At 44.1% G+C, this 27273-nt stretch overlaps 1 protein-coding gene across 2 annotated transcripts in view; it reads right to left on the bottom strand.

The window, feature by feature from the left end:
• LOC126336978 (ubiquitin-conjugating enzyme E2Q-like protein CG4502) overlaps positions 1-27273 on the bottom strand; it is a 630639-nt gene that overhangs the window by 85345 nt on the left and 518021 nt on the right. For both annotated transcript variants that reach the window (XM_050001211.1, XM_050001212.1), the window contains one exon: positions 23696-23950. In XM_050001211.1, the coding sequence (XP_049857168.1) occupies positions 23696-23940 (245 nt within the window). In that variant the 5' untranslated portion in view covers positions 23941-23950. The remainder of the gene's footprint in view (positions 1-23695; positions 23951-27273) is intronic.

Raw genomic sequence — 27273 nt, 5'->3', positions numbered from 1 at the left:
ATGGGAAAACAGCCTACATCTCAGCAAACCGTTCATTTAGTACATGCATTGATGTGACAAAAGTCTTGGGATAGGAATATGCACATATACAGATGGCCGTAGCATCTGGTACACAAAATGCAGTAGGGCAGTGCATTGGCTGAGCTGTCGTTTGTATTCAAGAGATTCTTGTAAAAAAGCTCCTGACGTGATTATGACCTCACGACGGGAATGGACAGACTTCGAACGCGGAATGGTAGTTGGGGGTGGAGGCATGAGACATTCTATTTCGGAAATCGTTAGGGAATTCAATATTACGAGTTCCATAGTGTCAAGAGTGTGCTGAGAATACCAAACGTCAGGTATTACCTCTCACTACTGACAACACAGTGGCTGATGGCCTTCACTTAACGACTGAGAACAGCGGCGTTCGCGTTGAGTTGTCAGTGCTAACAGAGGAACAACACTGAATGAAATAACCGCCTAAATCAATATGGAATGGACGACGAAGGTGTCCGTTAGAATAGTGCGGCGAAATTTGGCGTTAATGGGCTATGGCAGCAGACGACCGACGCGAGTGCATTTGTTAACAGCACGACATCGCCTACAGCGCCTCTCCTGGGCTCGTAACAATATCGGTTGGAAGCTGGACGACTGGATGATCGTGGCCTGTTCAGACGAGACCCGATTTCAGCTGGTAAGAGCGATGGTAGATTGCGAATATGGCTCAGACCCCCACGAATTCGTAGACTCAAGTTGCCAACAAGGCACGGTGAAAGCTGGCGGTGGCTCCTTAATGGTATGGGTCGTGTTTACACGGTATGGATTGGATCCTCTGGTCAAAGTGAATCGAACATTGACTGCAAATGATTATATTCGTTTGCTTGGAAACCATTTGCAACCTTTCATGGACTTTATGTTCCCAAGCAAGGATGGATTTTTTCCGGATGACAATACGCCATGTCACCGGGCCACAATCGTTCGCGATTGGTTTGAATAACATTCTGGACGGTTCGAGCGTATGATTTGGCCACCCAGATTGACCGACGTGAATCCCCCTAACCGAAAAGTCACTTCGTACGTAAGATCCTGCACCTTAAACACTTCCGCAATTATGGACGTCTGTAGAGGTAACATGACTGAGTATTTCTGTAAGGAACTTACAGCGATTCGTTGAAACCGTGCCACGTGGAGTTCCTGCACTACGCAGGGCAAAAGAAGGTCCGACACGAAACGAGGTGGCATCCCATGACTTCTACCACCTCGGGGTAAATTAAACTTATACAGCTAATATGAAACATTTAAAATTGTGATTATAATTTATTGGTCAGTGGTTGAGCGACTCTGCAAAAATATCGAGCCATCACAATTATTTGTAAATCACTGTACCGTATTATTATTAGTAAGTAATGAATTTACGTTTTACTAAATCACCCTTATGTACTCTCTTTCTAACCAACACAACACTCCACTCATGTCGCCGCGTTTTTACGCTACATGTGAGTTCATAATTTCTTCACCAGGGGCAAGTCCGCCATCCTTTCACATCTCCTCAACATTCGAGTACTGCCTCTCACTCACCCATCTTCTGTTAACGCCTGTTGTAAGTGTACTCCTTTCTCCAATATAAAGTATAAACTTCTTTAGTTCATTCCTAGAGATATTGCTTGCGAATATGTTCAAGGAACTTGAATGTTTAATTATTCCTAATTAGGAACGTAATTTCACTCTGAGGAGGATCATGTCTCCCAGCTTCCACAAGGAGTGGACATGTTAACGCTGCTTGTTAAACGGGTATTAAATCGCCGTAGCCACAAAATGCTGACGGCCTCTTTCACATTCTTGTACATAGTGGGGTGGGGAGAGGTGGGAGGATGAGAACCGTCACCTGTCATGAAATGGACTATGCCTCTACTTGGAAGATATGATTCATTTTCAGTCTCTCTCTGACGTACGAAATGACACTATTTACACAATATCCTGTATTTCCACTTTCCCGATCCTTCTGCCATCCGTCAAGTGTCCAGTCTCCAACTTCTAAGGTATTAATTATTGTGGAACCTGTAATTTCTTATGATTTATATTATTTCGCCACAAACAAAATGATGTTGCAAGATATCGTACTGCATTGTCAGCAGGACAAATTCCCAGATAACGAGAAGCTCGTCTGGTAGTGTAGTACTCTACGCTCCCGCCATCCTTAGAGAACCTCTAGCTGCGTAAGTCTTAGGGTCGCTCTGTGTCGTACAAGACGGAGCCAGTGAGCCCCAACACTTGATGGAATGCCCACAGTGACAATCAGTTTTGCATTATGGTACAGTTTAACAGGGTCCAGGGTTAAGCTGTAGTTGGCAGTGCCGACGCTGGCATTTTTGTGAATGATTTTAGCAGCCTTTAGACAGATTGTATCTAGGTGTGGTGAAAAATTTCTTCTGTCGTCGAAGAAAACTAAATACCTGTATACAGTGCTTCGTGCAATTGAGCTGTTATTTAAACCATAGTTTGGATCCTTTTTTATCGATAATTTTCCCTTAAGTAGGATGCATGTTGCATTATTTGCAGTTTTTGTTAATTTGTTGCTATTACACCATCACTGAATCTTTGAAAACACGTGGTTTGCCTTTTTTTCGAGCTTTCACCTAGAATCTCCAGAGACCACCACCAAGATATCATCAACGTAAGTCACAACTCCATTCATTTTATCAGTCCCTTCTAGCAGTTCCAACACGAAGGGTGGAGAGGACAGTGGAAACGATATTTTTTTCGGTAAGGAGCTTGTACCACTGGCACTAAAAGTCTTGTTCCAGATGTTCATTCAGAAGCACTTCCAGCGCACGTTGATAGTGTCTCGAATTTTGTTCTGTATGTTTGTTTAAGACGCTCGTATATATCTAGCTTTTTATCTTAAGTCTCTCCTTAGTGGGTGATAGTAGTCCCTCCTTGCGTTTCTGACTTGTGTCTTGTTACTCTGTCAGTTCACTATTCCAAGAATTTTCAGAAAGTCAAACAGGTAGAATTTGACTGAAATATTTGCCTCAATCAGAAAAGTTTTCCCCATTTAAACTCTGATGGACAATGTGAATGACTCCGCCAAGTAACAAGCAGCTGGAGACGCTTGGTTAGTTGGTTGGTTTGTGGGAGTTGAAGGGACCAGACTATAAAGGGCATCAGTCCTTGTTCAACGGACATGAAAACCTACAAGGAATAAAAACAAGTAAAAGAGGTAACAAGAGACGACACGGAACAAGAAAGACACAGACAAAGACCAGAAAACTAGGAAATAAAATCACAGAGTGGCTCAGTGGTTGGCCGACCATGGAAATAAAAAGGAAAAGCTAACCACCAAGAGACACACTAAAAGCCCCAATCTGAAACCGGAGGCCAAAGGCCAGACGCAACACACAAAAGAAACAAACCTTCATATTGAGTGATACAAGTCCCCTGCCCGAATAAAACGAAAGTCTGTCATTGCAGCGTTATCCGATAAAAGTGCTGGGAGCGTATCAGGCAGCGCAAACGTCTGCCCAAGCGCAGTTAAAAACGGACAGGCCAACAAGATTTGGTCCACTGTCAACACTGATCCACAGAGACAGAGAGGTGGGTCCTCACGGCGCAAAAGATGACCATGCATCAGCCAGGTGTAGCCAATGCGTAGCCGGCAGAGAACAACTGAGTCCTTGCAGGAGGCTCGCAAGGAGGAGCGGCACACACCTGAGGTCTCCTTGACGACTCGAAGTTTGTTGGGTGAAGGCAGGGTGCGCCATTCATCACCCCAGGCACCAAGTACCTTCTGTCGCAAAACTGACCTGAAATCACACTCCGGAAGGTCAATCTCCAAGGCCGGGCCACTGACAACCTGTTTGGACAGCGTGTCTACTCGTTCATTTCCCGGGATACCAACATGACCCGGGGTCCACGCAAAGACCATGGAGCGGCCGCAACGGGCAAGAGAATGGAGAGACCCTTCGATAGCCATCACCAGACGAGAGCGAGGAAAATACTAGTCGATAGCTCGTAAACCACTCAGAGAGTCACTACAGATAACGAAGGACTCACCTGAGCAAGAGCGAATATACTCTAGGGCGCGAGAGATCGCTACCAGCTCGGCAGTGAAAACACTGGAGCCAGCCGGCAATGAGCGTTGTTCAGAATGATCCCCTAGAGTAAGAGCATACCCAACACGACCAGAAACCATCGAACCGTCGGTATAGACCACGTCAGAGCCTTGAAAGGTGGCAAGGAGTGAAAGAAAGTGGCGGAGGAGGGCCTTAGAGGAGGGACTGAGTCCTTCGGGCCCTGTGCCAAATCGAGCCGAAGGTATGGGCGCGGCACACACCACGGGAGTAGACGCATATGGGCCCCAAAAACAGGTGGGAGAGGGAAAAAGTTAAGCCCAGAGAGAAGAGACCGGACACGAACCGAGATCGCACACTCTGACCGGGGCCGCCGTTCTGGCAGATGCAGGACCGAGTTGGGGAACAGCAGACTGTAATTGTGATGCCCGGCAAGCTACAAACGTGTGCAGCATAAGCGGCCAGTAATCGTTGGCACAGGATTAGCAATGGAGGGACACCAGCCTCCACAAATATGCTGTTGACAAGGCTTGTGCAGAAAGCTCCAGTGGCGATTCGGATCCCACTGTGAGGGATGGGGTCAAGCAACCGCAACGCGGAATGTGATGCCCAACCGTAAGCCAGTCTTTCATAATCTAAACGCGACTGAATTAACGCCTGATACAATCGTAAAAGGGTAGACCGATCGGCACCCCAGCTGGTGTGACTCAAGCAACGAAGAGCGTTAAGATGCCACCAGCATGTTTGTTTAAGCTGCTGAATATGAGGGAGCCAAGTCAAAAATGGTTCAAATGGCTCTGAGCACTATGGGACTCAACGTCTGAGGTCATTAGTCCCCTAGAACTTAGAACAATTTAAACCTAACTAACCTAAGGACATCACACACACCCATGCCCGAGGCAGGATTCGAACCTGCGACCGTAGCGGTCTCGCGGTTCCAGACAGCAGTGCCTAGAACCGCACGCACACTTCGACCATCAGGAGCCAAGTCAACTGGATACCAAAAATCAATTCCAAAAACCGATGTATCTCCCTCACAGCGAGAGGTTCACCGTCTAGATAAAGCCGTGGCCCAGGGTGAACAGGGCGCCACCGGCAGAAACGCATAACGCAGGTCTTAGCAACCGAAAACTGGAAGCCATGCGCTACTGCCCAAGACTGCCCCTTGCGGATAACGTCCTGCAGCTTCCGTTCAGCAGCTGCAATGCCAGTGGAGCTATAGTATAGGCAGAAGTCATCAGTATACAAGAAAACTAAGACAGACTTTCCCACCGCTGCAGCGAGCCCATTAATTGCGACTAAAAAGAGGCAGACACTCAAGACAGATCCTTACTGGACCCCATTCTAACTCGGGAGGAATTATGGGAGGCCGCAACTTGCACGCGGAAGGGACAAAGCGACCGAAAATTTTGTATGAAAATCGGGAGCGGGTCCCGAAGACCCCACCTATGAAGCGTGGAGAGGATGTGATATCGCCATGTCGTATCGTACGCCTTCCGTGTGTCAAAAAAGACGGCAGGAAACACTTGAACAAAATGCAGGGATTCTTGTTACAAAAAAGTGCATTTGTAGTTGGGTACGTGTTTTTGCCTATTCAGAAATGCAGACAAATACTTGAATCAATACTCAAAGGAGCTGCACCCCACAGCGTAAAGTACCAAGATGAGGAATGCTTGACTACGAAACAGGAGTTCCTGGGTTACATACCAGTCACAGCAAAATCAGAAATTTTCATCGTGTATGAGAACAGAGCACGGAAATTACACAGCGTCGATCGGTTATTGGGTAGGATCGCAAACTGAGTCAACCAATGACAAAGACGATACAATGGAAAATCCAGCACCTTAGAGGAACCAGAGAAAATATTGATCAGACAGTCAATGGGAAGAAGAAGACAATGAAAAATCAGACAGTGAGTCAATGATATCAGACGGTGAGCATATAGTCAGTCAAAGAGATCCGCCAGTGAGCAGGCAATCAGAGGAATCAGATAAGACGGTGAGCAGCCAGTCAGAGGAATCAGATTCGACGTTCAGCAGGCTGTCAGGGGAATCTGATGGGACAGCGAGCAGTCAGTCAATCAGAGAGTTAAAAATGCAGAGACAGAAAATCGGTCACGACGAGAGAAACAGTGAGTTTGTGTTCTGCGGGTATGTAAACCTATTGTTTGTTCAGAGTTTTAGTCAGATCTCTGCAATCATTCCAGAGTCTAGAGTCACTTTGTGACATACTCATTTTCCGCTCCAAGTCGTGCAGCTATCGCTTGTGCTCCGGTTCCCGAATATTTAAGTAACTGACTGCACTTCTTCGTCTGACCTTAGGCTCCAAATATTACATTAATGCTACCTCAGTGAGGTAATCAACTCAGGCAATAATCATTAAGGACGCAAGCATATGAACACTGTATCAGCTTCCGAGTTCGAGCTATGCCTAAGGGATTAAGTCAGCCAGTGTGGAAGAATGACCGAGTTAAGCCACGCAGAGGATCACTATAAAGCTACAGAAGACGGAAGATCCACACAAACAAACGAGGCATAAACGACTCGTCCTGTCGACCTCGCATCTGCTACACAAGCCTTCATGCAAAATTGACTTCGTTGAGTGGTGAGATAAGACACTCCATTTTCACCTCCCCCCCCCCCCCCCCGCCCCACCTCCATCCCCACTTGTCGTATTACTGAGTCGTGTCTATACTCAGTCAAATTGGCCCTGAGAGATTTATGTTTGTATTGATGATGTAATAATAAATCTAATTTTTTCCATGTTTTATTCCTTTCATAATTTGTTTTCTTGGCGACCTAATTTCCTTACCAGTTTAACTTCATTCTAAGAGGCGATCAAAATGTTTCCGTATGAAGGCTGCACAATCCAGAATCGATATGCCAATCAGATAAAATCACCGGCGCACCAGGTTGCAGAGACCCGTTTGGTAAAAAAATCGTGTCCTACTGCATGAAGAAGTCCACAACCGCCTGCAGCACATCCTCGTCCAGCATGAATCGTCGTCCATTTAAGGTCGTTGTTAAGGGACCGATAGTGTGATAATTGCATGGGGAGGAATCGAAGCCGGTCGGTGTGACCGTGGGGTTCTAGTCGCTACAGTCTCGAACCGCGCGACCTCTACGGTCACAGGTTCGAATCCTGCCTCGGGCATAGATGTGTGTGATGTCCTTAGGTTAGTTAGGTTTAAGAAGTTCTAGCGGACTGATGACCTCAGACGTTAAGTCACATAGTGCCCAGAGCCATTTGAATAATTTGAATTTGGAGAGATTGAGACTGTAGGTTGGTTCAAAAATGGTTCAAATGGCTCTGAGCACTATGGGACTTAACATCTGAGATCAGTAGTCCCCTAGAACTTAGAACTACTGAAACCTAACTAACCTAAGGACATCACACAGATCCATGCTCGAGGCAGGATTCGAACCTGCGACCGTAGAGGTGCTCGAGTGGCTCCCACTCGTGTTGGCGTAACTTCTGTTTTGCGATATGGGAAAGTGCGTTGTTATGAAGTAGCAGCATCTCTTAGTGCAACATTCCACAACGGTGGTTCTCGACAGAGGTGCTGCCCCATACATATTCTTTATTCTCCGATGAATGTCTACTTGGTTTGCCAAGAAAATAATACCATGTTGGTCCCTTTTGGACCCATTTGATAATAATGCTGCCGTAGTTCAGGTTTCCGCATTTACCGCACGAAATCGGTTAGACACGGGTTCTGCACTGATCCGCTGCCTACGTGTCGATACTTATATAGCCGCATCGGAGACGCGCTACGTTGTATATACGCGGGAACAACGCTCTCAAACTGAAACTTTTTAATCGCCCCTAATCCATTTTGGCAGTGAGTGTAGGATCATTTGCACATTGATTTGCGTTTTTCAGAATCAATTTTAATTTTACAACCATAGCGATAGTTAATTGTTGATTGCTCCACACAGATTAAACTTTCAAGGGTAATTATCCTTTGTGAATTTACGCATTGATTCATTCTATATCCCTGAAGTTTCTTCTGCTTGTTAGGATCCATGTAACACGACGAATGAATGAATCATGAATGAATGAGTAACTTTCGTACCTACAACACGCATACTCATGTTTCCCCCTATATCCATAACGGTTTCAAACTGATGTTTCACCCTTTATCAATAACGATTTTAAACAGCGTTAATCTACAGTCCTCCTTTGCTCACCTGCAGCAATTTTTGTGTGTGAGTAAAGAGTAGTGCGTCAGCGCTTAGTGTCAGTGGCCTACCTGACACACTATATGCAATGATGATCAGTAACAAAGTTACACGTAACGAATAATTTGAAACTAGTTAGAGGATAATCGCGATTGCATACATATTTTCAGTACATGAAGTATACTGCCAACCGGATGCATAAGTTTAATGTAAAATCTTGACCAAGTTTCATTACCCCTAGGCGTATCTTCTTCGGACGGAAGCCATATATAAGATTTTAAACATATTATAAAACAAACATTTAAACCTCCTGATACTGGATAAAATTGATACTTACACAAATTACATGGCGTTAATATTTTAAATATGTATGATGAGCTAAGGACTTCAAGTCGAAAGGTAGAAAATATTGAATAATGTCCTCCATGGAGATAGTAAAGATTGTTACACAGATACAGCTTGTTAAAAGAGCAGACATTGGACTGAACGTGTGGCATCTAGTTATTACATATTATTCAATATTTAATATGACCAGGATCGAATACTTATTAGTGACAGTGCTGATATTTGTATTATAGGCATTATGCTGTGTTCCAAGGCAAAATTATCTACCTAACGTTTCGTCTTCAAATTCTGGAATCATCATTAGAGGTTTAAACGGTTCAGAAAGCAGTTACAGAACCAAAAAAGCTCAACAGCCAATATTTTTTATTTGGGTCTGTAACTGCTTTCTGAGCCGTTAAAGTCTTTAATGATGTCTCCTGAAATGTTGTGCAGAGAATTATAGATTGGACCACGGCCTAATGCTCATAATACAAATAACAGCACTGTCGCTAATACCGGCCCCCAAAGTTTACATTCTACGACGAATACGTATTGTTTGGTATTTAACTGTTGCAGAACTACTGGTTATAGATGTTAACTAACAGCTGGAGAAGTAAAATTGAAGACTGCAAAATTGTAGCAGTACTGAAGAACGTTCGAGGTTCTTTGTCACGGATTAATATTCAATAATAATAATAAATGAAAATAGAAAAGAAAAAAGAAAGAGGAAGTGATGCTGCAACATGTTTTCACAGCTATGATGCTATAAAGTGGGTGCCCTTTGTGATTATGGAGGGCGATGAAAAGACCATTAGTCTCAGTTCGTGGAGTCATACCGTAGTCTATAATGAATGCATCGTAAGTTGCAGATGTTCGCAGTAGCGAGTAATTCGTAATACCAAAATTAGAAGACTGCAGTTGATGACCAAATATTTTTTCTCGGAAGTTATTTGCAAATCAGGTAGCTGCTAAAACTAAATTGTCTCTAACATAAACCAACTATAAAGATACTGACATATGAGAGCGTGATTGGTGCCAGATAAAATCCAGTGGGTCTGATGTCCGTAGTGGCTCATTAAGGCGTAGCTTCGATAAACAAGGCACGACGAACAAAGCCAGTCAGCAGCGGATATTAGCCACGAGGGACGGCATACAACAACTGCTGTGAGCACAGTACATGCGATATCACAATGAAATAAGTCAGATACATGCCATCGGCGTGTTATTCGCGGACCCTGAAACGATTAAAGCCGTATGCACACAACAAATCATTAAACTCGTACCAGTATTATGCAGAGTTCGACAAAAAACTACGTTGGATTGCTATTCATAAACTGTGAGCGAACGCATTTCCACGAAAACTCGACTACGGTTTTATCACATGCACATTTCAGCCAGAAAAATTGTCACGTTTCAACGTAAATGAACTGAACAATGCATTAGAACAAGTCATTAGTGAGATACAAATGGTTTCAGAAACATGCATCAGCTATTAATGTAAGTCAATATTGCGCTGTTTGGACACACAATAAACGAAATTCGTTTTACACAATGCGAGTTCATATTAGTATGTTCACAATATCAACTGCGGTAGACTTCTATACACGGAAAATGAACCTCGAATTTAAAGGCGCAATATTTTCGTTAATGTGAAACAGAATTAACATTTTAGGACTACACTCATCTTAAAACAATGTCTTTGCTGACAGTCTTTATAATAAGATATTGTGATTTGGTGCTTATCTACCGCGCAGGTACCCACAGAGAGAGTGTCTAAGCACACCGAACTAGAGGCGAATCCCCCGAGGGAGGAGGGGGGGGGGGAGGAGAGTATATGGGGCCACAGCCACCTCCCTCCCCTCCCAGAGCTGCAACTGTTTCTTCATAATTTCCTATGTAAAAAAAAGGAAACTCTCGTTACTGCAGCTAGTATTACAACAAACTGAATTCCTGGCTTTGCCGAGGGATGCGTTTATCACATTTCTGATAGTCAATTTGCTCCTCCTCCTTTCTCCGTCCACCTCCTCCTCCTCTCTCTGCCCATCTGCTCCGCTTTGCTTTCTCTGTCTTCTCCGTGCCTCCTCTTTCTGCTCTTCTCCTCTTCTTCTCTTTCTCTGTCCATTTCCTCTCACCCTGCCTCTGCCATCTCCTCCTTCCCGCTCTAATTCGTCTGCTCCTTCCCCCATCTCTCTGATCATCTCCTCCTCTAAATTAATAGGTCATTCTGGATGCGGTAGCTTTACTGCATGAGTAGCGAAAATATAATAATCGATCATTTTTTGAGGGGGTGGGGGGTGTCAGCGTGGAAAAGTCCGGCAAAGGTTTGAAATTATGTGCAGTCCACAAAGTGCTCTCATTTTCGAGTACTGGGTGAGTATAGTCTTGCTGTTTGTGCGTCGTGAGTTCACCTCACTTCCACCCCCATCCCTTTGAGAGATAGGTGATTCATACAGCCATAGTGCTTCTTTCCAGGCAGTAAGTGATATGCGTAATAAGTTTGGTTGAAATCGAACAGGTGGTTTTGGAAGAGATGTGGAACGTAAATACATACACACATACATCTGCTTTTACAATGTGTATGCATTAAGAAAACAGTTCGGTTTACTCTATAAAATTTTGAGACATAACTTTTATGAGCTAAGCTTCCCCCCCCCCCCCCCTTCCCCCCTTCCTTGAGCTAAATCCTGGATTCGAGTCTGCACCGGACAAAAGAATTTCATTATTCTAAGGAATCTTCACGCAGATTCTACGTAACAGTGCCAGTAGCCCTAATATTGGCCACAGTTCGCAGAGAAAGTGAGTCCACAAGTTGTTGAGGTATTTAATATGCTTCCGGGACACTCATTGGTGATTAGATCCTGCAGTGCTCCCAAATTGTGGGGATGATGGTTGTTACATTTCACCCGCCGTTCCAAATAATCCCGAATATTTTTATGGGTAAGGAACAGCTGATGTAGCAGTCCAGTCGAGGTGCCATAGGATGAGCGGGTGTTTGTCAAACCAGGTACTTATGTGTGCAGCCCTGTGAACACGGTTGTTGTACTGGAAGGCGAAAATGACCATAGAATACTCGTCACGAAGATGTAGTATAAAGGGCAACATGTAGTCACGGAGAATGTTGAAATAAACACACTGGTTCGTATCCAAGATAAACTAAATGAATGGGTCCAAGTTATGGTGTGAAAATCGCCCTAAAAACCTCACAGAAACACCTAGTGGCTAAAATACAGCCCCCACACGTTGTGGGTTAAGCGCCTCATTAGGACGACGGTGCACTGGGCGCCTCGCGCCATTTGAAAAGAGGCGAAGCCACGACTCGTCGACCACAATGTGCGTATTCATTGAGCTGCTGCCCAGCTCCTGTGTTGTTTGGGTACTTGAAGAAGTACAGCTACATGTGTCGCTGTGAGAAATGGCCTTTTGCGAGATACCTGACTTCAAGTGACCATTATATGCTCTTTCCTTCGAATGTGAGCTCTTAACCTTGTTGAGATGGACCTACACTCCTGGAAATTGAAATAAGAACACCGTGAATTCATTGTCCCAAGAAGGGGAAACTTTATTGACACATTCCTGGGGTCAAATACATCACATGATCACACTGACAGAACCACAGGCACATAGACACAGGCAACAGAGCATGCACAATGTCGGCGCTAGTACAATGTATATCCACCTTTCGCAGCAATGCAGGCTGCTATTCTCCCATGGAGACGATCGTAGACATGCTGGATGTAGTCCTGTGGAACGGCTTGCCATGCCATTTCCACCTGGCGCCTCAGTTGGACCAGCGTTCGTGCTGGACGTGCAGACCGCGTGAGACGACGCTTCATCCAGTCCCAAACATGCTCAATGGGGGACAGATCCGGAGATCTTGCTGGCCAGGGTAGTTGACTTACACCTTCTAGAGCACGTTGGGTGGCACGGGATACATGCGGACGTGCATTGTCCTGTTGGAACAGCAAGTTCCCTTGCCGGTCTAGGAATGGTAGAACGATGGGTTCGATGACGGTTTGGATGTACCGTGCACTATTCAGTGTCCCCTCGACGATCACCAGAGGTGTACGGCCAGTGTAGGAGATCGCTCCCCACACCATGATGCCCGGTGTTGGCCCTCTGTGCCTCGGTCGTATGCAGTCCTGATTGTGGCGCTCACCTGCACGGCGCCAAACACGCATACGACCATCATTGGCACCAAGGCAGAAGCGACTCTCATCGCTGAAGACGACACGTCTCCATTCGTCTCTCCATTCACGCCTGTCGCGACACCACTGGAGGCGGGCTGCACGATGTTGGGGCGTGAGCGGAAGACGGCCTAACGGTGTGCGGGACCGTAGCCCAGCTTCATGGAGACGGTTGCGAATGGTCCTCGCCGATACCCCAGGAGCAACAGTGTCCCTAATTTGCTGGGAAGTGGCGGTGCGGTCCCCTACGGCACTGCGTAGGATCCTACGGTCTTGGCGTGCATCCGTGCGTCGCTGCGGTCCGGTCCCAGGTCGACGGGCACGTGCAACTTCCTCCGACCACTGGCGACAACATCGATGTACTGTGGAGACCTCACGCCCAACGTGTTGAGCAATTCGGCGGTACGTCCACCCGGCCTCCCGCATGCCTACTATACGCCCTCGCTCAAATTCCGTCAACTGCACATACGGTCCACGTCCACGCTGTCGCGGCATGCTACCAGTGTTAAAGACTGCGATGGAGCTCCGTATGCCACGGCAAACTGGTTGACACTGACGGTGGCGGTGCACAAATGCTGCGCAGCTAACGCCATTCGACGGCCAACACCGCGGTTCCTGGTGTGTCCGCTGTGCCGTGCGTGTGATCATTGCTTGTACAGCCCTCTCTCAGTGTCCGGAGCAAGTATGGTGGGTCTGACACACCGGTGTCAATGTGTTCTTTTTTCCATTTCCAGGAGTGTATATTCACTGACAGTAGTAATTCTTGTTGGCTTTCAGATCAACTCTCATTGACACGGCGTGTCATTCTTCTCCTGTCGCATACCATCTTCCTATAAACCATTGACATTTGGCTGTGAGTGGTGCAGCATTCCTTGTAGACAAGTTGGACAGTCCGCTTTGATACACCATGAAATGGGGAACTTACTTCAGGTGTGATCATAGGCACGTCCAAATACGATGGTTTATGCTATTCTGTCACGTATCCAAGTCAACCCATCTTAATGCGCTGGTTCCATACAGGCGACGTCCGTGACCGCGTGGATCCAGCTCAACATCATCTACAGTTTTCAAGCAAGACCAGTCTGCTCTTTTAAGAGGGTAACTAATATGTTGTCTGCTGAGTGTATTTTCTCTGTTCCTGAAATAGTTCTGGCGTTCTCTAGCGGCTTTCAACTGGAAGTAATATCAGTCTGTCGTCAACATTTCAAAAGATAGGTCAGTTTGATTCTCACAAGAACTGGATAAAGACCAGGAACATAATTATTGAAACAGACACCTCCACTGTTGTATAGAGAGGTTTTAAAAATGAATTCAGGTGGTTGATCGTAGACTTGAACCAGTCTGAACTTGGTGTTGAGCTGGTGTGTATCCTGTTGTGAATAGTTTGTAGTTTACTTCCACGCTAATACTACTCAGCCACAATATTATTTAACTTGCGCTTTATCGGAAACACACAGTGACCTTACAGTAAACAAGCATATTGGTGACTAAGAGAAACGCATCGCATTGTCAATACTTTCAGGCTATTTGTGCGTTTACTAACGATGCCGACTACGCGCTGACTCGCGATGAGTCGACCAAAGCGCCTCCACTCCCAGGTGCAATAACACCGTGGTGGACTTAAACAGTATTGTAGTAATCTAAAACAGACAGAGTGTTATAATTTCCTTATGTCATGCAGTTTTTGTTATACAGGATGTTACAAAACGGTACGGCCAAACTTTCAGGAAACATTCCTCACACATAAAGAAAGAAAATATGTTATGTGGACATGTGTCCGGAAACGCTTACTTTCCATGTTAGAGCTCATTTTATTACTTCTCTTCAAATCACATTAATCATGGAATGGAAACACACAGCAACAGAAGGTACCAGCGTGACTTCAAACACTTTGTTACAGGAAATGTTCAAAATGTCCTCCGTTAGCGAGGATACATGCATCTACCCTCCGTCGTATGGAATCCCTGATGCGCTGATACATCCCTGGAGAATGGCGTATTGTATCACAGCCATGCACAATACGAGCACGAAGAGTCTCTGCATTTGGTATCGGGGTTGCGTAGAAAAGAAAGAGCTTTCAAATGCCCCGATAGATGAAAGTCAAGAGGGTTGAGCTCAGGAGAGTGTGGAGGCCATGGAATTGGTCCGCCTCTATCAATCCATCGGTCACCGAATCTGTTGTTGAGAAGCGTACGAACACTTCGACTGAAATGTGCAGGAGCTCCATCGTGCATGAATCACATGTTGTGTCGTACTTGTAAAGGGACATGTTCTAGCAGCACAGGCAGTGTATCCCGTATGTAATCGTGATAACTTGCTCCACTGAGCGTAGGTGGAAGAACATGGGGCCCAATCAAGACATCACCAACAATGCCTGCCCAAACGTTCACAGAAAATCTGTGTTGATGACGTGATTGCACAATTGCTTGCGGATTCTCGTCAGCCAACACATGTTGATTGTGAAAATTTACAATGTGATCACGTTGGAATGAAGCCTCATCCGTAAAGAGAACATTTGCACTGAAATGAGGATTGACACATTGTTGAATGAACCATTCGCAGAAGTGTACCCGTGGAGGCCAATCAACTGATGATAGTGCCTGCACACGCTGTACATGGTACGGAAACAACTGGTTCTCCCGTAGCACTCGCCATACAATGACGTGGTCAACGTTACCTTGTACAGCAGCAACTTCTCTGACGCTGACATTAGGGTTATCGTCAACTGCACGAAGAATTGCCTCGTCCATTGCAGGTGTCCTCGTCGTTCTAGGTCTTCCCCAGTCGCGAGTCATAGGCTGGAATGTTCCGTGCTCCCTAAGACGCCGATCAATTGCTTTTAACGTCTTCCTGTCGGGAAATCTTCGTTCTGGAAATCTGTCTCGATACAAACGTACAGCGCCACGGCTATTGCCTCGTGCTAATCCATACATCAAATGAGCACCTGCCAACTCCGCATTTGTAAACATTGCACTGACTGCAAAACCACGTTCGTGAAGAACACTAACTTGTTGATGCTACCTACTGATGTGCTTGATGCTAGTACTGTAGAGCAATGAGTCGCATGTCAACACAAGCACCGAAGTCAACATTACCTTCCTTCAATTGGGCCAACTGGCGGTGAATCGAGGAAGTACAGTACATACTGACGAAACTAAAATGAGCTCTAACATGGAAATTAAGTGTTTCCGGACACATGTCCACATAACATCTTTTCTTTATTTGTGTGTGAGGAATGTTTCCTGAAAGTTTGGCCGTACCTTTTTGTAACACCCTGTATACACCATTACGTTTCTTGCGACTATATTAGTGAAGTTACAGTAGGTATCTTCAGAATGGAAAGAGTTAGATAAATTAACATAACATTTTTTTACTTAACTACTCGGCGCGAGTTAATGAAAGTATGGGAGCCTGTTGCCGGAGGTTTCCCAGTGGAGCACAGGAAGTTGAACGTGACATAGCGTTAGAGCAGCGTGACTATAGTGCCAAATGCGGCAGTTGAAGACAAGGGAAAAGAGCAATTCAAGGTGCACTGTGTCGACGTTCTTCATTAGAACATAGCCCGCTGACAAAACGTGGAAGACTTCATACGGGGAAGAGTCACTCGGGAGCAGGAAGAAGAACGGAGTGGGTTAAGTGTAGACAAGGAGTTTGCTACTGCTCACAGCGTTGTTTCGCGTGCATAGGGAGCCTTCTAAACCACAAGCACTGCTGCATCAAGGGGAGAAGGTGGTCGACAACGATCAACTACAGCAGCAGATGGCCGCCACGCCGTGCAACAAGCAAGAAGGGAACCACTTAAAATAGCGGGTGCAACTGCAACCACATTTAACATCACTGAAAGACACGGATCTCACGCTTCACAGTGACACAGCGACTGCATGGTTTCTCTTCCCGACTGCCAATACGTTGTGTTCCTTGAAACCTGCGCATCGGCGGCACTGTTTGTGATGGTGCCAAGAGCGTAGTGACTGAACTAACGACGAGTGCGGCCGCGCTCTCTTCCCGGTTGAAAGCGGGTCCCGCCTAAGTAGCGATTCTAGACATTCCCTCATATGTCGAGAAGTGGGAACACGTAACCACTCAGGAACGTTTACGAACATGATCGTTCTGGTGATCCTGCATTTTGGTGTGGGGAGACATAATGTAGCATAGGGGTACTGACCTCCACATCTTTGAACACGCTACTCTCGCCCGTCAGCGTTAGTGGGACATTATAGTCCTTTCCCATATGTGTTTTTCAGGGATGCACTGACCGCTCATTTCATTTTGATGGATGACGGTGTGTGTCCCTATCGAACAGCGCAGTTCCAGGAGCTGTTGGTACGAGATGATATTCGGCTAATGGAATGTCCTGCCCTTTTCCACGACTTAAATCCCATCAAGCACGTGTGGGATGCGTTGGAGAGAGTATTGCAGCACGTCCACATGAACCAACGACTACCCAGCGCTTGCCTACAGCGCCTGTGAACGAGTGGAACGCCGTACTACAAGATCTCCTCACCAACCTCGTGTCCAGCGTGGGAGCACGTTGCAGAGCACGCACTGCTGTCCGTGGTGATCACACACCTTGCTGACACACTGATGACGGGCCCCTCAGATCTCCGTATTATACAGGCCAACGGCGGCTGACAGGGAACAGAAACCTCCGTTTTCCTATTCCTACAAGGGCGTCGTTTACGGTCTGTTGTACCCTCCGTTGGATAAAGTTTGTACCATTTGCGGGCAAGGCATGTAGTAGTGTAGTGATAAAAGAATTTCTGTGAAAATTCTAGAACCACTCAGCCTTCTACCGTCTCGAACACACGAGATTCTGGATATGAGTGTGGGATGGTAGAATCCTATCTACTGCGCGTCACATGTTTGTGTGTGCAGGTTTAAAATCAGTCGCGGGAAGAAAGCAGACGCGGTGGACGAACGGCACCGACAAGTACCTGTCGGTCAATCCATAGATGTTTTAGTGAGTGTCTAAGGAAGAACCATGGAGTTCATATGCAGCTCTGTGCTTTCTGGATAATTTACTATTGGTGTTAAAACAACGACAGTTGGAAAAGAACTCTGGAAAACTCTTAACGTATTGCTATTGGCAAGACTTATTTTCTGATTTATGTTAAGAAAAGTTATGGTATCAAAGCCAACTTTCTTTTAACTGTAATTTAATTTGTTCCTGACGTTAGACAGTACGAAGGACTAACAGGAAGTTAAATATTTATGTTGGAAGTGAGAGTTTTATTGTGTATGAAAGTCAAATACATCGTTAATTGACGAAAAGCAAAGTTTGTATGTCTACTTATTTCATAAGTAGAAAGAGTCTAAAAATTCCTGTACGTACCGTTATTCGACGGACAAGAAGTCAAGAGGATTTCCAGCAGCCGGCTATCCAGTAAAGAAGAGTGGCTGCAATTTCCAAGTAAGTCACCTCGTAAAGAAGTGAAAGGTGGTTTGGGGGAATAAATCGAAATAACCCAGATTCAGACTTACACTTTAAGTCGGAAACGTTAGAGTAGGAAGAGTGCAGATATTAGTGCCGTTTTATTTGACCATTTATCCGATCATGATAGCAATGAAATCTGCATGGATACAATGATGGTCTTACGCTCCAGGAGTCATCGCGCAAGACAGCACATCATTGGCAACGTACTTTGTGTGACCGTGAAATTTTTCATGATTTATATGCAGATTCCTTATTGGATGCACCAAGGGAAACAGAGAAAGACAACTGAGATAATACTAATGATACTGGCAGCGAGTTTGGGCACTCTACGTCAACAAAACGTCGAAAACACTCAAAACAGCTACTTGTGTTGGTGAGTGACAGCGATGCTAGTACTGATCACGAGGTAGACATTTGTTTACGAGGAACGGATACAAGCAGTGGCTATGCGAATGACAATCCAGTCACACATTCGGAATCTTTGGAGGTCAACTAGGCCTTAAAATTGTTCCCGATAATCCGTGTTGTACTTCAGAGATTGTACCTCGCTCTTTTGGTGACGAATTATTCGATGTTTTCGTAACACAATCTAATCTACATCACGATCAGAATTTACATTAGTATATAGCATCACACAAGACAATGAAGTGCAACGACATTTCAGTTGTTGAAGTGAAATGATTTTTAGCGATCTTACTTGTGATGGGATAAGTTAGAATGGACAGTTACCGGTACTAATAGAGCACAGACCCTTTGTTTGTTCTATCGTCGGACAGCTGACGATTTACAATCGATGGGAACAGATATGGAACGCATGGCACTTTTCCGACAATTCAAGACAGGATGCTGCAGCAGAAAGGCTCTATAACGTCCGACCGATTCTCCAGCATTTTGTGGATCGTTTTCAGACTGTGTATAAACGCACCCAAGAGATATCGTTTGATGAGGGCATCATACCACGGAGTTATGATCTACAATCTGGAAACCTGGTGAAATATGGCCTACTTGGGCTAATGGTATGTGAGGCCACAATAGGTTACATATGTAACATACTGGATAAAGCCACTTTTTTCCGTATTGGCACAACATTTAGAATTCTGACTTATGTCTATCAGGACAACTATTATAACAGTGTGACTACTGCAGATAATCCGCTTGCGCAGAAGCGTGGGGTGTGTGGGACAATAAGGTCCAATAGGCGACTTCGAACTGACTTTTCAACTGCTGTAAATAATCTCTAGAAAAATGAAAGCGTGCACTACCGGAAGGGAGTTTGGTTCTACAATCTTTGAGGTGCAAGAAAGTGGTGCGAATAGCTAGCACTGTACATCCAGCTACGATGAAGAGTGTAAAAAGCATGAGTGCTGTTGTGAAGATTTCTGACTGTCTCCTTCAGTGCGATAAATACTAGAAGGCAAACCAATATTTGCGTACTAATCAATTCTCAAAAAGAGCAAGAAGGTAGTACCCTGATTGACCAACTGTGCCCTATTCAATGGCTTCACTGTGCATAGAACACAGAAACCTGAAAAGGAGATGAAATACAAGTAATTCCTGTTGGAGATAGCGTGATACTGCTGCCTGAAGTGAATGCTGAAGGGGATGATGGAGATGAAGACGAAGACCCCAGAAAAACTACCACGTCTCGGAAACCTCAACAAGACCAACCTCTATCAGGGAACATGAGGAAACACAATGTAGAGGAAATTGTTGGAGCAGGGACCAGAAAATACCCTTCCAAGTCTACACCTACATCTACATCCACACTCTGCAAGCGTGTGGCGGAGGGTACCTTGAGTACCTCTATCAGTTCTCCATTCTAGTAGAAAGCGTGCACTGCCGGGAGGGAGTGTAGTTTTACAAGCTTGGAAGTGCAGGCTAGTGGTGCGAGTAGCCCTGTACAGTTTGTAGCACACACAAGTTGATAAGGGAACCCGCTATATCTGCTTGTCCTGCAAGGTACCTATTCATAAGGGAGTGTGGTGCGAGAACTACTGTACTTTGAAGAACTACCATAGCATGTGGTGTATACGAATTCCAAGTATGAACGTAATATGATCAATAGAATAGGATAGGATAGTAATTACACTCTCAAACACTGTTTATAATTACATCAGAATTATATTTATAAAAAAAGAGGTTATTTTCTGCCTATATTAAAAATTATTGTTTCTTAATGCACATAAACGTTTTCTGTTCAAACAATAACAGTGTAAAATAAAAAGTTGTGGGGATGTAAATTGGTTTATGGGCAGATACAAAAACACAGCAGCTACAAACACCATGCGGTCCCGAAAGGAGATTAGAGGACCAGCGAGGCAGCTATGTTGTGCGGGCTGCATGCAAGTCAAGCACACACAATACCCGGCCACTGCGGTAAGCTGGAACAGAACTATTTTGGTCCTTAAGGTGTTAACAATCATGCTCCGCCTTTCGTAATGTCCAGGGGGCCATCATTAATTGCGATGACTTCAGTGCAGTTACTGTCTTTGAATAAAAGTATCATTTCTGTTCGTCTCTCTGTGTCTGTCTTCCAGCTATCTTCTACACACTAATGTGGCAGTTCTTTCTTTGTATGGTCGAAGTTTCATCGAGCTATGCTACTTGGCAGTGACACATATGGTAAATGACTTTCGTCCTTAAGTTTTGCACATCAGTGTATAGGTAAAGATTATGCTGTAAGGTCTCCATAGCATTTCAATGTTGTCTGCGAAAAGTTCGAGCTTTGCAGCTTGTAAGGAAGAGGAACATCTACCAACATGTGTTGGAATTCGACAGCAGCCGGATCGTAGCCTATCAGTTTTGCGCGATGGTCAGGATGCCACGAGCTCATGGAGATAAGGAAACGACGGGCTCGGGAGGGTCGTACACAACGCCGTACTCAAAACCGTACAGAGACTCAATGGGCCCACGCAACTAGCGCCAGAGAGGACAGAAACTTTTCCTCTCAGCCGTGCGGGATCTCACAGCCACATCACGTAGCTTGACTCAGGAAATGGGCTTGTTTGCAGTGATACAAATACGCACACGGCCAGGGCGAAGACGCCTGGAATATCACGGAATGTCAGCACGGCAACTTTTGTTGAGGGTCTTATTGACACGGGAGTCGAGAGTGACGCGCCGACAGTAGTGCGCCAAAAGACAACAAACAACCCGAGAGTGACAACACGTCGCTTTTTCAGACGAGTCCCGGTTCTGCACGCACATCACAATAGTTGCATTCATGTGTACAGTTTCCGAGGAAAACGAACGTTTCCGGAACGAGATTTTCACTCTGAAGCAGAATGTGCGCTATCATGAAAATTCCTAGGAGATTAAAACTGTGTGCCGGATTGAGACTTGATTTCTGGACCTTTGCTTTTCACCGGCAAGTGTTCTACCGGCTGAGATACCGAACCACGACTCACGATCCCTGCTTACAGGTTTACATCTGCCAGCACCTCGTCTCCTACCTTCCAAACTTTACAGGAAAGCTTCTGTGAAAATTGGAAGGTCGTGGCTAAGCCATGTCTTCGCAATGCCCTTTCTTGCAGGAGTGTTAGTTCTGTAAGGTTCGTAGGAGAGCTTTTGTGAAGTTCGGAAAGTAGTGATGATACAGGGAAGTCATCAGATGATGTCATTTCGTTCACGCCATCCTTGCTTGAGATAATGAGACCAGTTTCTGCCATAGCATGAACTCAGTATCGATCGAGATCTCCTGCTCTTCTCCTTCAACATGTTTTTTCGTTCTTTGTTCGAAGTCTACGGTTATTACTAGAAATAACAGGAATGTAAAAACCGAAAATCGGTTATTTCAGAAACCTTTTATATTGAGCGGTTTTAACAGTCAGGTTAAACTGGAAACGAAAGAAACCACTGTAATCGAAAATCGTTTGCTTCAGCGATAACCGCGATCGTTACCGTATAGGCACAATGAAATAACCTATTTCATTTACTGTACTTCTTGGTGTAGCAGTTTCAATGACCACAAGTTGAAAAGAGAAATGTAGAGATTGTAACGCCCCAACGACCACCTTAAAGTCAATTAAGATAGAACATGAAGTAGGGAAAGTTATCTTGGCAGTTACGACGTCTTGGCCGATGAGCTAACACGAAAGAGTTTTGTCAACAACTACATTGTGTACACCACTGAGCATATTTGTTAGCGAAAGAGAAAGAAGAAACATCGTATTTCAGCAATGGACAAATATCCATGTGACAAATGTGAAATTAGTATCTCAAAAGTTAAGTCCAAAGTAATGTCATCAGAGATAACTTTTATGTTGAAGAGAGTTGTAAGCGCAACGAAGAAATTCAGTGCGCCTACAGTGCCCTTCCAAAGAAGAAGTCGCTTGCTAGAACTCATCCAGTGCAGACGTGCGAAAGCAGTTCTGATCTGAATTACTAAGACTGCGAATCGTGACAAGATTGTTTTCGAGTTTAGGAGTGTTTGTTGCGTGACGGGATTCACGGCTTAAGAAACTGATTTTATGAACTGAGACAGGAACAAATAGACTCATTTAACCGTGCACCACGGGTTAATTGTAATCTAATAACGGAATTAGTGAACATTGGACTTGACTTTAAATTAGTTGGACCTTAAAGAGAAGTGAACATTCTATGTAAGAATACACGCAATTAGCCTTGAGTAGGACCCAAGTACACGACATCATGAAGATAAAACAATTACGCTAAAGAGTTGAGTTGTGGTAATTGCCAAGAAACTATAACTCAATCGGACTGACTTAACTAAACTATTACGTGTGCGTATGGTGCGGCAGTAATAAGTATTTAGTGACAAAATAACAATAAACTGTTCGTTACCAGTTAAATACTCAGTGTGGACTACATCATTAAATAGTTTGATAAATGACTAAATCAACGACTACTCATGAAAGACTATTTCATTGAAGTGCAAATATTCACGTCATTAGTTGAGAAGTGAACTTAGAAATATTTTCGTATTACGACGCAATCTTACAAAGACTGAATCAAAGAGTATCTCTGGATCTCGCTGCATACCAGCACAACAATTCCATAGCAACGAGACAACAGCGTAAGAAAAAACTCTTAACTAAAATATTTACTCGCAATCAGTGGTGTGTGCTATGCGAACGAGAGAAGAATAAATAACTACTGCAAATCCGGGCAATTAACAATACAATATTAATAATAAAAAGCATCAATTATATGAGTTCGCATAAGTGAAAACGCTGCTGACTTGTAATTGAGATACAACGACTACGCGAGGGACGCATGTTCGGAAGTTTTTCAGGTTTTTTCTCCCGTTAATCCGCGGGGACTGCCATTAAATTGCATCGTGTCTCCACTTTGCCGCGAGAGCTGTGACAGTAGCAGCTATACGGCGTCGACTACATCAGCACGCGGTTGGAGTCCCGGGGTACGCGCCACAAGATGGAAAAAAATCAGCTCATAATGTGGGTTGGAGGACAGCACCAAAACAGAGGAAACTGAGGTGTAAAAAAGAAATGAAAAAAAAAAGGAAGTTGAGAGAAAGTGCTGCGCTTAGCGCCCCCTGACCTGGTAAGGAGCCGCCTCGCGGCTGCCACGGGAGAGTTGGAGTTGCTGCCGCCGCCGCCGCTGGCGCCAGCAGCGCCCGCCCCCGCTGCGGAGGAGGAGCTGGAGGCGGCGGCGCCCGCCACGGCCGGGGATCCGCTTCCGGACGCAGCGTCTCCGGCCGCCTCGCCCGCTCCTGACGACGCCAGCTTGGGCCGGAACAGCCGCCGGAACGCGGCCGCCATCTTTTCCTTAGAGCGCGACGACATGGCTGTCAGCCTGCAACACGACGCACAGGACCACTCACTAGGTGGGCTCTGGAAGCCAGCAACTAAAGAGCTGTTTAACTGCAAGCGACACATTTGTCCTGTAAAAACGTTCGCCTTAAGTTAACTAAGGGCCTGACGAATTCGTCACTTAATGCAGATCAAAAAATAGCACCATTATTTAGCTCCTCTTCAAATCTTTATAGACTCTCTATACTATACCACAACAGAACAAATAGTCCAGTCACGGGAAAAGCCACGTATAAGCCTGCCACTACAACTGCAATTTAGTATGGTCTTACCTAAATAACAGAAAAAACTGTCGCTATGTTGCCACGTATAACCCTCTTACTACAATTTAGTTTAGTTTCCAAATAAAATAAACTATGGGAGGATAGTCATATTAATACGAAAAGCTAATCAATAGAGTTACCCATTTTGCAGCATTTGATCGTGTGTTCTGTCTAATGGATAAGTAAATAAGACTATTCACTTCTTTTCCTAAGATTTTACCAAGCGGTTAGAAACGTAGTATGAATAGTACTATATTGAAGCTAAACGGTTCCCCCGTCGGAGGTTCGAGTCCTCCCTCGGGCGTGGGTGTGTGTGCTGTCCTTAGCGTAAGTTAGTTTAAGTTAGATTAAGTGGTGTGTAAGCCTAGGGACCAATGATCTCAGCAGTTTGGTCCCATAGGAACCTACCACAGATTCCCACATTGAAGCTAAGACAACTCAGTTCCAAGTTCATTTAATGGTTTAAAATATGTAATAATGGTCGCCAGACTATCCAGGCAATGAAACAGTGAAGTATTGGAAAAGCGTAAGTATGAATTTTGCTATTTCCTTGCTACTGCTTAAGTTGCTTTTTCAAATCAATATTACTCCACGTAAACCATCTTGGACTAAATCCTTATACATTACATTTTTAAAAGAGAAAAAGCCCAGTAGATAATTTCAACGAAGCTAAAAAATTTGGTCAGGGGGACTTTCAGAAAAGCACTTTCCATAATGAACAACTTAAATACTAAAATACTTTGATACTAAAGCATACGCTTTTTATACTGAACATTTCACTTCAAAAAAAAAAAAAAAAACTTCTTTCTTACTGGAGTTTACTTTCAAAAGCTATTATTCTTTTAACTATCTCAGTTTACTTTCATAAGCTATTATTCTTTGAAGTATCTCTATACAGTCATCATTGAACAAATTCAAGTTATTAGGCTCCATTCTAATTGTATTTTACGGAAGGATATTTTTACTATAACACTTTGCTATAGTTAAGAAAATTTTTTCATTATTTAATAAAAAAGCAATTTAAATGGTGCCTCTTTCTATTAACTTGGCACTTCATAACTCTGTAAAACAGGATACTCCTTTAATCAAACACCAGGAAAGAACCCTATATAGGTGTATGATTAGGATGAAATAATTGGGTGAACCAGTTTCTTTGAAGTTCAAGAATGATTGTCCACATTTTAAGTTAATGATTCACGCTATATAAAAGTAGAGTACAAAAAAATCTTATCTGCTGACTGTAGGCTTGGGACTGGCGAACAGTTATGACGGCTACACACACACAGTAGGGCCTGCAACTATCTTACTGTATGGGCTCAACTTCTCTTCCTGACGTCGTTCAATTTTACATTCAGTAGCCCAACAACTCGCAACTATGCCGTAAGCCGTTTGCAGTCTGCATCCGAGGCATATTTGTGCAAACTTGCAGGCAAAGCTTCTCCTGCTCCACAAAGGAGTTGCCTGAATCACTGCTGCCTACAGACTGCGTGACTTACTTCCCGTGCTTTAATTTCAAACATAAGCACCCTGCCTTTTACATAACACCTATTTCTTACATTGTTCCTAAGCATGACCATTTCTTACAATTGTCAAATTTACATCAACATGAACAGTTTATACACACAAATATTTTAAATACAAAATGTCATTACAAAATTATTTAACGTAATAAACAAATTACATAGTATTTTACGTACATTACTCACATACAATGCAAAGAACTTCAACTTCCAGTATAGTACACCTTACTTTACGTATACAGAAATTATGCGAATATGTTAAAGCAAAAAAAGTACAAAATTTAAAAGAAGCATAAACAAATATTGTTCTATCTCCACTAGTCGCGGTTCACAGCGGTAGTCTTCAGAGGATGCCACACAACAGAGAGTCTCACGAGGAGACCACACAGCAGTAGTATTTTTGTAACTTTTTATACCTAGCCATGCTGAAAACTAATGTCTCCGGTCTTTATGTGAATAACCTTCAAACTTTTTACATTTTAACTTTCTACATCTTTATTCGTCATGTCTGCATACTTATTTCTCAACACAGTCACCCTGTCGACGAACACATTTCTCCCAACGGGAGAGATAATGTTTGGCATTTTTGACGGAGCCACAGCCTCAGTTCTGCTTGCATCTCTTAATTACTAACAAAGTGAAGTCCCCGAAGATGTTCTTTAAGTTTTGGAACAGGTGAAAATTGGATGTGGCCACCTAGGGACTGTATGGAGGATTATAGATGACGGTGAACCCAAGCTGTCGCATTGTTTCAGATGTCGTAAAGCTCATGTGTGGACCGACATTGTCATGCTGAAGGGAGGGTGCTCCATATGTGGTAAAACTCTTGCAATTCGTACTTTCAGTTTTCTGAGAGCCTCTCAAGCACCGACAAAGTTACGTTACTCACCGCTATGTTATACACTACAATTCGGATCCCTCTAGCGAAAGAGGCTTGCAACTTGCGTCAGCTAAGCGGGACACTCGATGGAGTAATACGAGTGACATGTAATACCTCACCCGATGCTAAGAGCAGAATACAAAATTCTGAGGCATTACTTTTCAGCATGTTCTCGTATTTAGGGTACGTGAACTTCAAAACTCAAATATCAGTCAAATCAATTTAATGTAACTCTCAAAAACTTTCGAGAAATAGACTTTTAAGATTTCAGAGTGTCTTTAATTCAGCAAAATAACGATAATTTAGGGTGATTATACTGTACAATGCTTGTCCGCCAAGCAGACAGTCTTCGTTAGATTCCTGTTTTATGCAAAAAAGGTGCAAGTTCTAGGAGCTTTTCCGTAAAGCATAAATTACATAAAATGAAAAATGCTAATTAACATGTATCTAATTATCGTATTAATGAAAATTGCGCGAGTTAAGAGAACATGCGATAAAAATGCTGCATTTAAACAGTGTAATCGATGCCATGAAAATTATTGTTTTGTACTGTACGATTCTTATCATTCTGGCTCGTGTCACATCACATCTGTGGTATAAAACAATGGACACAGTAAAAAAAAAAGTATTTGATGTTTTATTT

The sequence above is a fragment of the Schistocerca gregaria genome, chromosome 2 (assembly GCF_023897955.1).
Source record: "Schistocerca gregaria isolate iqSchGreg1 chromosome 2, iqSchGreg1.2, whole genome shotgun sequence".
NCBI lineage: Eukaryota > Metazoa > Arthropoda > Insecta > Orthoptera > Acrididae > Schistocerca > Schistocerca gregaria.
The sequence above is the reverse complement of the archived record's forward strand: the minus strand, read 5'-3'. Positions and strand labels throughout refer to the sequence as shown.